A 12,664-nucleotide genomic window follows, 5' to 3' on the forward strand; every position below is an offset into this window, starting at 1 on the left:
ATAGTTTGGTGCCACTGCTGAGTTGTGCTAATAAGATGCTGGAAGTTTTTACCCACCGTGGCTTCTGTACCATCATTGCAGATGTTAACACAATGAGAAAAAGGAATAACATCATAGTATTATTATAAAAATGTTTGTGACCTCATGGGCCCCCCGAAAGGGTCTTAGGAATCCCCGGAGGTCCACAGAACACACATGCATTGGTACAGACAGTAGTCTGGTGAGGGAAAAAGAAACATGAACCCAGTTGTTAGGAAGGCTGCATGAGAGAAGAACTGAGCTAGACCTCGGAGGAGAATTAAAATTTGGATAGGTGGGAAAGAGAAAGGGTGGTGGTTTCAGGAGGGGAAATCATGTGAGCAAAGGAGGAGAGGCAGGAAGCAGCATGATACAGTCAAACGCTGATGAGAAAGCATGGTGGGGTTGGAGGGTTAGGAATGGGGAGTGATAGTAAATAAAATGTGAGATATAATCAGATTATGAAACATCTGAATACCTATCTGAAAAGTTTGCATTTTCTCCAAAGGGCACTCGGAGAAACTGAAGGTTTTTGAATCCTGTGAGTTGAACATGTTGATTTAGGAACATCCATATGTATATATATATATAAATTGAATTGGCAAACAGGACAACTGGATGCAAGGAGACGGATTGGGATATTAATTGTAATCTAATTAGTGAAGGTCAAGAGCACAGACTAGGGTGATAGCAATAGATGTAGCAGTGAAATGCAGACTAATTGCTTCAAAGGTAGAAGCAATATGAGAACTAAAGACTAAAAAGTCAAAGATTACCAGTATATTATATTTTATAACCCCAGTTCCTTGCTAAGGTCATTGTCTGTTAGGGAAATGGACAAAAACTGGGTGTTTCTGTATAAGATCTCACATGAAACTTTTTCCTCCCCCCAAAATCAGAATGCTTCCTTTTTTCTGATAGCAAGGACTGTATCATTGAACACATTTCCTTTTTGCCCTGCTGCCAGGAGGCCTTGTGCCAATGTCATGTTGAAATCACAATTGCAATTGTCCCAATGGTTAGTACATTTCTTCCTCCTACTTTCTCTGGCCCTGATTCTCCATCTCTATTTATTTATTTATTTATAAATTGAGGTATAGTTGGTGTACAGTATAATATGTTACAGGTGTGCAACACAGGTGATTCACAATTTTTAAAGGCTATACTCCATTTACAGTTATTGTAAAATATTGGCTATAGGCCCTGTTTTGTACAATATACCCTTGTAGTTTATTTATTTTATACATAATAGTTTGTACCTCTTAATCCCCTACCCCTTTCTTGTACCCCTCCTTCCCTCTCCCCAGTGGTAACCACTAGTTTGTTCTCTGTATCTCTGAGTCTGTTTCTTTTTTGTTATATTCACTAGTTTATTGTATTTTTAGATTTCACATATAAGTGATATCGTACAGTGTTGGTCTTTCTCTGTCTGACTTACTTCACTTAGCGTAATACCCTCCAAGTCCATCCATGTTGTTGCAAGTGGCAAAATTTCATTCTTTTTTTTATCTCTGTCTCAATTTATAATTCATTCTGTTTGATGCCAGATGTCCTAAGACCTCTTTCGAAAGAGATTGTGGGAAGGGGATAATGTATTCACCCTTAACCATATTTTATTCATTTCTGGGATGGGACCCTTTGCTTCAATCACAGTTTACTCAGAACCTGAAGAAAGCTAAAAAGCCTCTGACATCCCAAACCAAAGCACCAAGGCTTAATTTCAAAGAACCTCAACAGATTCAGTTAATCTGGTTGCCCAATTCAAAGCAGATATAAGCAATAAATAAAAGGGTAGTGGAATACCTATTAAAGACTGGTAAGTTGGTAACAAAAGAAGGGACTCCTCATAATCTGAGTAATGGCAGAGTTCTGCAAGATGCAGGTGAAAGTTCCTAATGATTGTAAAGTTTGTGAATGCACTTAACACAGCTAGTTATCCATGAAGAACTGTTTCATGTTGAAATAGAGAACACCAAAAGCTCACATTTATTGAGCTTTTACTGTGTTATAGGCTCTGTGCTATTCCTTTACATGCATCATCTCAATCTTCACAATAATCCTGCATTTCTTTCTGTGATTTCCCCCTTTTACAGGTGAATACATTCAGTTTACAGAGATGAAATACATACACAAAGGCACACACCTAGTTGTATGTGACAGAGTTGTGATTTGAACCTAGCTCTGCCGGATACCAAAACCCATGTTCTTTGTTCTTCTTTGGGGCTCTCTTCATTTTTACTTTTTTAATAAGAGCAGTAGTAGTAGTAGTAATACTAGTAGTAGTTATGTTCAATATCCTCTCTTTAAGACATCAAAAATTATTATGTACTATATTTGAGAAAATTTTGAGCACAGAAAGGTTGAAGTAACCTTTTAATTAGCATAAAGTTCATCTGAAAACTCATTTCCTCAGAGCATTTTATTTCTTGAAAATTCCCAATAATTGATGGGAGGAAGATTTTTTAAGGTGTTATTTATTATCTGTAGTCAGTTTAAGATTTTTGTGCCATTGTTTTAAATGAGTCACTTGGTTTTTTAAATTTTGTTTTGGAAACACCTCTGCATCCTCATTTTGATACCGCAAGGAATAGCTATTCTTGTAAACTGCTTCTTGAGTTTCAAGAGAAAAAGTAACATCTTTATAAGGCATTAACCAACTGATAGGAGTTGTCACAATCCTTTGCTTTGCTGGGCACTAGATGCTCTGATTTTTCTTCTTCTTGCTTTGAATGAGGTTGCAAACATCAATTCCTAGAGAAGTGGTCTGAGAAGATTATGACCAGGGCACATATGGGGACCTAACAGTCCGACAGGGGAATCACAGATGATGACGGGACACTTGTGCTGCAAACCCTGAGCAGCTGAAAATAACTCAGGGCAGTTCTTAGATGGCAAATGGAAACCTCCTGTGAAAGATGAAGAGCTCTCTGGGAATGATGGATTGTAACTGTAAGGGAGTCTGCAAAAGAAGAATTACACAGGAACCCAGTAAGGAGCTGAACACTTGTTGCCTTAGTTACGCCCTCAGTTCTACCTTATGTGTCTTCTTCAGCTCAACAGTCTGAAGAGCAATATCTTGAAACTCCCTTTTCTGTTTATTCTCAGATCATAATCACATTTTGTGAGATTGGCTTTCATTCAAAGCATGAAATCTCAGGGACTGGTAACCCAGGCCCCATGCAACTCAGGTGACTAAGAAAAAGGGGCAGTTTACAGTTATGGATTTGGCGAATGGGAACTACCAGTTAATAATTTTGAGTCATAACCATTTAATTTTCCAAAAACTGAAAATAAATATGCTATTGAAATAAGATTAATTAAGAGGAGCAAGAGGGTAGGTGGAGGGAAACCTATGGTTATGAAGTCAAGCTAAAATGATTGTTTCTTAAGTCTAAGGAGCTTGTGTAGATGGAATAGTGTGAAAGTCCATTAAGTCATGCAGGATTTGGTTGTAGCACTATTATTTTGGTTCTAACTGATTCCAGAATATGAGATTGGGAACTATTTCTTAAAGATCGAAAAATGTCATTTAGGACAACCATCTTGCCTGTGTGGAAAACCTACTGCATATTCTTCCTCAGGAGGTGATACAAACTGAAAATGCTAATAGGTTCAAAGAAGTTTAAGGTAAATGGATTGATGTTAAATCCCTAATTCGATATTAAAACAAAGACACTTTGGGGATATGGAAACCTTAAGAGGTCAGCCTCCAGGAGGATAACCATTCTCAGACAAATGTCCTCTTGCACCACTTGTCTTGTTTCATCACATCCATCACTTTATCATTCCTGACTTTATTGGGAATGTCTTACAGCTTAATCTCACCCACATTTCTTTCACCAGTGTTACCACTACCAGATGAGAACAGTGCAAGCAGATGATGGCTTTTTCTAGAAAAGGGAAAGTAAGAAAACAACCACTATAGGCCTTTTCACATTTTTCCTTTTCTTTTCCTTTTCTTTACTTGTTCGTCTTCTTTTCTGCAGATCACCTTTAAGGAAAGCTAAACAAAAGTTTTAAAAATGGTGTACCACCTGTGGGAAAACAGGAACGCAAAACAAGTTTGAAGTCATGCTAATGCAAATCCCAATCCCAGCTAACTGTGGGTTTAAGGAAAAGTTCACTCGGAGTCCATCCTCCCTGAGAAGGCTCCAAACTAAGAATCTTCCCGCAAGAGAAAGCTTATTATCTTCCCTGGTTACTTAACTCCTTTTAAGGAAGCTTTATTTTAAAGGTCATTTCAAAGTTCTCTTTTCATATTTCCTCTAGCCTCGTTCATAAATTTTAAGAATATAATATTTAAAAACATATGAGAACTCTGTTTGCTAAAACTACTGCTTCCTTGGCACAGGCTAGAGGGAAATATTTAACAATAATTATGTCTGAGGCATTATGTCTCCACCCTCACCCTGTGTTTGAAACATGACGTTCTAATAATAGAACTCTAGAGTTTATTTTAACACAGGCAAAGGGAAACAAAGGCAAAATGCATATCCCAAATCAAGCCGTTGGCATGTGAGCATTCCCTCATGAGTATAAAAAAAAAAAAGAAAAGAAGAAAGACGAAGAAGCAGCAGCAGTATTTTCATGGCACAGTCTAATATTATTTATAAAGGAACTACATCTATTTTTGATGGGAAATGACTGAAAATAGCCAGTTCCACTATTTGGAAACTACTTATAGCCATTTACAGATATAAATTAGCAAGACAATTTTTTTGTTCAGTTTTAATTTCTTTTTTTTTAACATCTTTATTGAGTATAATTGCTTTACAATGGTGTGTTAGTTTCTGCTTTATAGCAAAGTGAATCAGCTGTACATATACATATAACCCCATATCTTCTCCCTCAGCAAGACAATTTTTTTAGGAATTTGTACATCATGGTTTCCCTGGTGGCACAGTGGTTAAGAATCTGTCTGCCAATGCAGGGAACACAGGTTTGAGCCCTGGTCCAGGAAGATCCCACATGCCACGGAGCAACTAAGCCCGTGCACCATAACTACTGAACCTGTGCACCTAGAGCCCGTGCTCCACAACAAGAGAAGCCACCACAGTGAGAGGCCCGAGCACTGCATTGAAGAGTAGCCCCTGCTCACCGCAGCTAGAGAAAGCCTGTGCAACAATGAAGACTCAACGCAGCCAAAAATAAATTTAAAAAAGAAGAATTTGTACATCAGTTTTAAACTTGCAACAGAAATCATTTATAAACTAAATCAGCAGTAAGTTCTATATTCTAAAAAATTATGAGTCAAAATATATACTGATATTTGGTAGTTACACAGGGAGCATGTAAACTGTATTGGAAAGTATGTCCAGGGGCCAGTGACCTTCTCAAACTAGTATCACACATTCCAGTTAAATGTCTACATTTTCAAAAACACGTCAGCACTGTTGAGCCTAGGGCTGGTAGACAGTGCCCTAGAGTATTTCTCTCTTTTCTTTTTGGGAAGTAACCGTATGGGCTGCTTCTGTATTACCATTCACCCACTTGCTCCTTTGCCAGCGTGGTCTTTAGTATCTCATGAGTAAAAACCAAGAGAATCTACTGAGAAGGGATTAAATAATAAGATAGTTCAGTTAGGTCAAGAATCGTAATTGGCATTTCAGAAAAGCATTAATGCAACTGGGCAGTACCCATAAAAATGTTAGTGCTCTCTAATTAAAAGGTGCAAATGAAAAACAACCGGTATTTTAACTCTCATGGGAAAAGTGAAAAAGAGTGAAATCCAGTGAGGGAAAGGCACTTTCATACTCTGCTGTTGGAAGTGTTCATTTTTATAAATATTTTGGATGACAGTTGAGCAACATATATATCAAAAAACCTCTAAAAGGCTAGGTCCCTTAAAATCTGCTTCTAGAATTTAGCCTAAGAAAATAGTAATTGAACATGTGCACAGATACATATGTGTAAAGATGCTCCTTGCAGCAGTGTTTATAAAAGCAGCAAATTGGAAAGAACTTACATGTTCATCAGTGGAGGAACTGTTTAACTAAATGGTATTGCAACTACTAAACATGATGGTGCAGAGCTTTTTTTCAAGCTAGAAAAATGGCTGTGATGGGTGTTTTAACAGTACGTTTAGTATGGTATCATTTTAGTGAATGTGCATGTGTGTTTGTGTGTGCGTGAGAGAGAGAGATCCAAAATATTAAGCTCGGCTTATCTCTGGGAGATGGGATTACATATGACTTTTATTCATTCCTTTATACTTCCCTGTATCTTCAGATATTTTTTTTGTATTGAGTATATATTACTTTTATCAGAAAAAAAAAAAGGTATATTTTCCTAAGAAAAAAGCAAACCAAGCTCCTGCTAAATGCAAAGTCTCAGCAGAGAACTCAGGGTGAACAAGACCCGGCCATTGGCCTTCAGAAGCTGAAAGTGTATTTAACAGAGTGGGGAAGGAGACAGTGTGATTTGTACAAATACTATTCTGGGTCACTCCTAAGTTTACCCTGATTGTCACAGAGTCACCAACAGGGATGTTCTTGGACTCTCTAACAGACTTGGAATCCTCACTTCTAGATACACCTCCTCCTCGAACGAGCAGCTTTTCCACTGCACTTCTTTCCCGCCAGCACGTTCTTGAATGCCCCATCCAAAACACTCTGACGCATATCCCCCAACATGCGGTTGACTGAGCTGACTTCCTGTGTGGCTCCCTTGTGCATCCATGTACTTCTCCTTATCCCTGGTACTAACGTGTTACTTCCTTTTCTCCCACCCCTGCTTCTCATAATACTAATCTTTCTACCTTCAGCATTCAGCCTTCCATGCCTGCAGTTCTTGGCATTTTTCTTTGTACTTTGTATTTTCTCACTATCAAGTGTTCTTACAGGCCGAGGAGGTGATCTGAATAAAAGGAATAAAAATTGATGTAGTCTCTGCTATCCCTTGCAGTAATTTTGCACACTTTATAAAGAAAAAAATGTTCCACTATCTCTTATGCCTTGAACCCGCCTGGACTCTGCTACAGTTAGGGAAAACACTAGAATATATCTCATTTATAACTGCGTGACATATAAATAAATTTTCATTATGTTCTATATTTCATGGGATCTAAATATTTACATAAAGGCTCTTGCTTCTAAACGTTTGTTTCCCTAAAACTTGCGATATACAGGGATTCAAGGTTTACTGAAAAATAGAAAATCCTATATTTTCACTTCAGTTTTTCGCTATAATTAAAGTTTTTTTTTTCCTGTTTTGTTCTTCCTGGAATTAACTACTTTGTTTTGCTAGTCTTGAAGACCGCAGAGAGCCACATGTGTTTTCCACATTCACATATCAGTTGCTCTTTAATTATGTGAGTGTTTTGATATTGTTTGTTTTTCATAGTGTAATTCCTCAACTATCATTGTTAGACAGTAAGACTTTTTGTGTCCTGCTTTCTGTAGAGGTTGAGACCACTAATCCAAATAAACCTGGAACACTCTCTAATCTCATAGTAAATGACAGCCCTAACAGGGGCAGGAATAAACTTTGGAAATTCTCTAGAATTTTTTAATCTGATACAATCAGATAATATCACTTGCTGTCCAAGGCAAGTTTCCAACATCCTTACGCACAAATGAGAGTTTGAGCAGAGATCCCAAACTGATTGCTTTGTATCCAGATCTTGGACAAATCATTTAAAATTTGCATCTTAAACTCTAGGAGTAGATGCCTCTATTGTGAAATGGGACTTCCAATCTTGATTTTGCAGGGTTTATTTGAGGACACATTTTGTTTATTTGAGGACACTTGAGAAGTGTGAGTTTGGACACATGTTGAGCAGCAAGTTCTTTCCTGGACTCACCAAGTGCTGATGCCAGGGATTCCAGGAGGGTGCTTAGTGAGATGGGCTGCTCGTCTCTAACTGACCTAAATGCCATGGAGCAGTTACACCCAGGCAGCTGTTTCCGCAGATCCTTTCCTTCCCTAGCCCTTCTTTCTCCACCCGGAAGACAAGCCTCACCATTATGTAATCATCATGTGACCCTTCATGTACCCAAACATGTACCCATGTTCCTCCTGTTCAAGGAAAATCCAGATAACTTATGAGAAGTTCTCCTACCAAGTAATTTCAGTCATCCCTTGGTATTCACAGGGCGGTTACCAAAATCTTTGGATGCTCAAGTCCCTTATATAAATAAGATGGTGTAGTAGTTGCATATAATGTATACACATCCTCCCATGTCCTTTGATCATCTCTAGATTACTTATACTACCTAGTACAATGTAAAGGCTATGTAAATTGTTGTAAATACAATGTAAATGTCATGTGAATAGTTGTTGGCGCACGGCAAATTCAAGCTTTGCTTTTTGGAACTTTCTGTATTTTTTTTTTTTTTTTTTTTTTTTTTAAGTCTGACGTTGGTTGAATCCACAAATTCTGGCAGCGTAATTTGGCTGCTTGCATTTTTATCCTGATTTGGTTAAAAGAGCCCTTTGGGCTGTTTTGTTGAAGGAGATGCCCTACAAATAGAAGGAGGAAAGAAGCCAGCTGAGAGCAGGGAGACCTGGGAAACATCAGTTGGGTACATTACACCCAACCTTTCTTATTCCTTCTCTCCTACACTGCTCTGCCAGGAGCTTATTTCTCAGACCTCCCCTGGCTCAGACCAAGCATGTCTCTCTTCCCAAGTGTGAAATGTCAAAGCCAACAGTTAAAGACAGAGGTGGGGCTTCCCTGGTGGCGCAGTGGTTGAGGGTCCGCCTGCCGATGCAGGGGACACGGGTTCGTGCCCCGGTCCGGGAAGATCCCACATGTCGCCACGGAGCGGCTGGGCCCGTGAGCCATGGCCGCTGGGCCTGCGCGTCTGGAGCCTGTGCTCCGCAGCGGGAGAGGCCACAACAGTGAGAGGCCCACATACCGCAAAAAAAAAAAGACAGAGGTGGTCAGGTCACTCTTCTGCAATGGTTGGCAGCATTGTTTCTGTTTATTTTGATATAATGACAAATGAACATGGATAGTCTTTTTAACCACTGCAGTCTTTAAGTACACCTTTGGGTCAGATTGCTGCAAATGAGTAAATGGACGCTAAATTGGTGGAATCTAGTGTCCTCGGAACCAGAGAGGGCAATGGCTATGAACAAATAAAACATATGATAGACTCTAAACTGTAATTAGAAATTTACTTCATATCTTTTCCAGGAAGAAAGAAGTATTAACAGCTAGAGACTCTGCTTACTTCCTTGGCATTAAAGACATTTGCCTAAGACCCTCAGGGTAACAATAAGTTACTCTGATGCGTATAAGAGTTAATAAGTTTCCTAGTGGGGAAGTCAGTAACCATACGTAAGCTCCAATCTCTAAAATGATTTGACCTGATAAATTTTAAACCATCTCTTAAAGTGTTTTTAAACTTAAGCTGCTGAACAGGAAAGATTGGGTTTCAGGGGTTTTTTGTATTTCATCTTGGTGCCCTTTGACTTGGTAGAAAAGACTAAAGATGCAATTTTGAGTAGATTTTGAGAGGTCAGGACTAGAATAATCCATCTCTGAATAATCAGTCATTTTGAAGAAGATTATCAATATTTATCCTAGGAAACTATTAAACTTTACTTCAAAACTTTAGAAGAGGATTTTTAAAAATTTTTTTTTTAGTTTTTTTGTCATTTCAATACCTGTTGGATGAGTCAGGCCTATACTGGAACTTATAACTGAAAAATCCAGCCTTTTTTTCTTTTCCAAGCAGTACTGTTTTGTTCATAGTTGAGTCTTTTCTATTTGGGCTAGTTCCCTTGTTTGTTAGATATTCTTTCTAGCCCAGCATTTTGTTTCTCCCTTCTCTTCCCAGTCACCTAGTGGAATGTTTTCTGCCAAGAGATGGGAAACGTGGATTTCACAGCCATACGAATTTGGCACTCTTTCCCCCGGCACTGCATTCTAATACCATATGAGAGTCTGACCTAGTTATTTCATACAGACAGTCTTGCCAAGCCAGTGGCGTTTTCCTCCAAAAAAGGGCCGTGGTCTTCTATCATACAGGAGAGATGTGCATACAGACCTGATTATCTGGGAGCTTGCTGCCAACCCGTGTGGCTGACCAAGGGCTGTGTGGGGAGGAATGCCTGGATCCACGTGCAGATGTGGTTCTTATTCCAGGCCTCATTCTTCAGAACGTGACTTCAGTGAGCTGTCAGATGCCACCAAAGAAAGGCAGCAGAATGTGGGCTCCAGAGAGCAAGCTGCTTTGGACATGTTTCAGACGTCTGTAACAATGACCAGGTTTTCGTGACTATATTCCACCTTACTCCACTTCCCCTCGGCCTCATAGTTTTTTCCTCTACACACGGTTTTCCTCTAGCAACTGCCCAGGTTGTCACCAATAGTAACATCTTCACTGAAAGGAAGAGAAATTGAAGAGAGGAGGGGCCTCAAGAACTACATGGTTGAAGTGAAAACAACAGGCCTTAGCATTTTTGTATAGCTTTTTTTTTTAAATGTATTTTAAAATTAATTAATTATTTTTAATTGAAATATAGTTGATTTACAGTGTTGTGTTATTTTCAAATGTACACCACAGTGATTCAGTGATACATACATATATATATATATATATATATATGTTCTTTTTCAGATTCTTTTCCTTTATAGGTTGTTATAAAATACTGAGTAGAGTTCCCTGTGCTATGTAGTAGGTCCTTGTTGGTTATCTGTTTCATATATAGTAGTGTGTATATGTTACTCCCAAAGTCCTAATTTATCCCCCCCACCCTTTCCCCTTTGGTAACCATAAGCCTGTTTTCTGTGTCTTGTATAGCTTTAAATACTCTTAACGTTTACTGGTTTTAAAGAGCTGAAATTGGAAATAAAAGAATTGGGTGGTAGCCTCAGCCTGGGACACTGATGTGTCTGTTTTTCTGGCCCCTCAGCGTCCCAGCTGGGAAAGGTCTCAGGCCAAGTCACACTGTTAGGCTGCTCTGTGGTAGAAAAGAGGAAAGGAGGGGCAAGTATCAGTTTGTATATGTTTAGCAAAAATATACATCTTCTCAAAAGTGTGAAGAAAACGGGAAACTGGTGGCGGTAAAATAAGGTGATTTGTGTAGTACTAACTGATGCTGAATGAAGAGAAGAATTAATCACATTTAATGATTAAGGGGTTCCACCAGATGACTGCAAAATGCAACCTCCCCATGACTTTTAATGGAAAAAAAATGAAAAATTGAAAAGTATTACTTGTTAGTTAAAAAAATATTCTGATTCTTAACATTCACATAAGCAGTATGACCAGATGTTGGAGAAACACAAACTCAAGCCTTTCCTTAGAGCAAATTAAAACAATTCTATCCAAATCCATAAGGTAATAGAGGTTGTTTTAAACTGTATTAGGTCTGTGTTCTGCCGTTATGACTTTGTTTTTATGCCATAAGGCTTTTTTTTTTTTTTGCGGTACGCGGGCCTCTCATCTCACTGTTGTGGCCTCTCCCGTTGTGGAGCCCAGGCTCCGGACCTGCAGGCTCAGCGGCCATGGCTCACGGGCCCAGCCGCTCCGTGGCACGCGGGATCCTCCCGGACCGGGGCACGAACCTGCATCCCCTGCATCGGCAGGTGGACTCTCAACCACTGCGCCACCAGGGAAGCCCACGCCATAAGGCTTTTAAGCTCTAAATTAAAGGCTCATTTATTTGTTCTTGTTGCTGGGATTTTTGTTTGTTTGCTTGTTTTTTGCTAGGAGTGAGGGGGTATCTTGTGTGGATTTGGGGACAAATACCAATGACCAGTGTATCTTTTGTGTGTATCAAAGCATTTTCTGGCATTTGTTTAAGGTTATAAAATGATACTTTTATAAAGTGATGAGGTTCAGAGAGAAGTCATGAAAATTGATGAAAAGGTTAGAAAATATGGTCAAGGTAGGATGAGATTTTCATAAACAGTGCTTTGTCTTAGATTTTTTTCTCTTGTTAAATGAACTTTGGTCCTTCCGATAGGCATCTCTGGTTACTGTGTTCATTTCCAAACTTGGTACTCCTTTTGCTCATCCAGGTGGGAATAATTCTGGGATAACTGTGTTACATTCATAATGCTGATGTTTTCCCATACATTTGTAGAATAATGCTAACTTGCTCAATTCAAGGACTTCTTTCACCAAGAACAGACTATGCTTGCAAAGATCATATGACCATGCCCTCTTGGTCAAGTAACTAGTTATGGATTTATTTCTCTTTCTCTGTAAACATACTGATGTATCTATTAAAGCTAGAAAATAAACACTTATAAATTGGCACTTTTCAAAAAACTATATTAAAATTTATTTTTCTATCCACACAGGAAGAATTTAATGGAAAACTTGACTCCCTCTTTTTTAATGATGGTCAGCGAAGAATTGACTTTGTTCTGGTGTATGAAGATGAAAGTAGAAAAGAGACCAATAAAAAGGGTTCAAATGAAAAACAAAGGGTAAGTTTTTTATCCCATTTTCTTTTTATTCCTTATAATATTATGAAATGAAAAAATAAAGTGCTATTTTTATGTAAGCAGTAAAGTGAAACTGGTGTTTGAAATATCATACAACAAACATACCTTCATATTTTCTCTGTTCATCATACCCTCAAGGTATTGGTAACAGAAAAAAATTTTTTTTTAACTTTTTAAAGTTTGGAACAGAAACTTCCTCAGGCTCTTAAGCTGAAGGTGGACTTTCTTCAGAGGAATGGC

The 12,664-nt window shown here is 38.6% G+C and overlaps 1 protein-coding gene across 3 annotated transcripts in view; it reads left to right on the forward strand.

The window, feature by feature from the left end:
• Nucleotides 1–12,664, forward strand: part of ANO6 (anoctamin 6) — a 204,375-nt gene that overhangs the window by 101,260 nt on the left and 90,451 nt on the right. For all 3 annotated transcript variants that reach the window (XM_082850797.1, XM_082850798.1, XM_082850799.1), the window contains one exon: nucleotides 12,278–12,406. In XM_082850797.1, coding sequence (XP_082706923.1) covers nucleotides 12,278–12,406 — 129 coding nt within the window. The remainder of the gene's footprint in view (nucleotides 1–12,277; nucleotides 12,407–12,664) is intronic.

This window comes from Leucopleurus acutus (genome assembly GCF_964270905.1).
Source record: "Leucopleurus acutus genome assembly, chromosome: 11".
Taxonomy (NCBI): domain Eukaryota; kingdom Metazoa; phylum Chordata; class Mammalia; order Artiodactyla; family Delphinidae; genus Leucopleurus; species Leucopleurus acutus.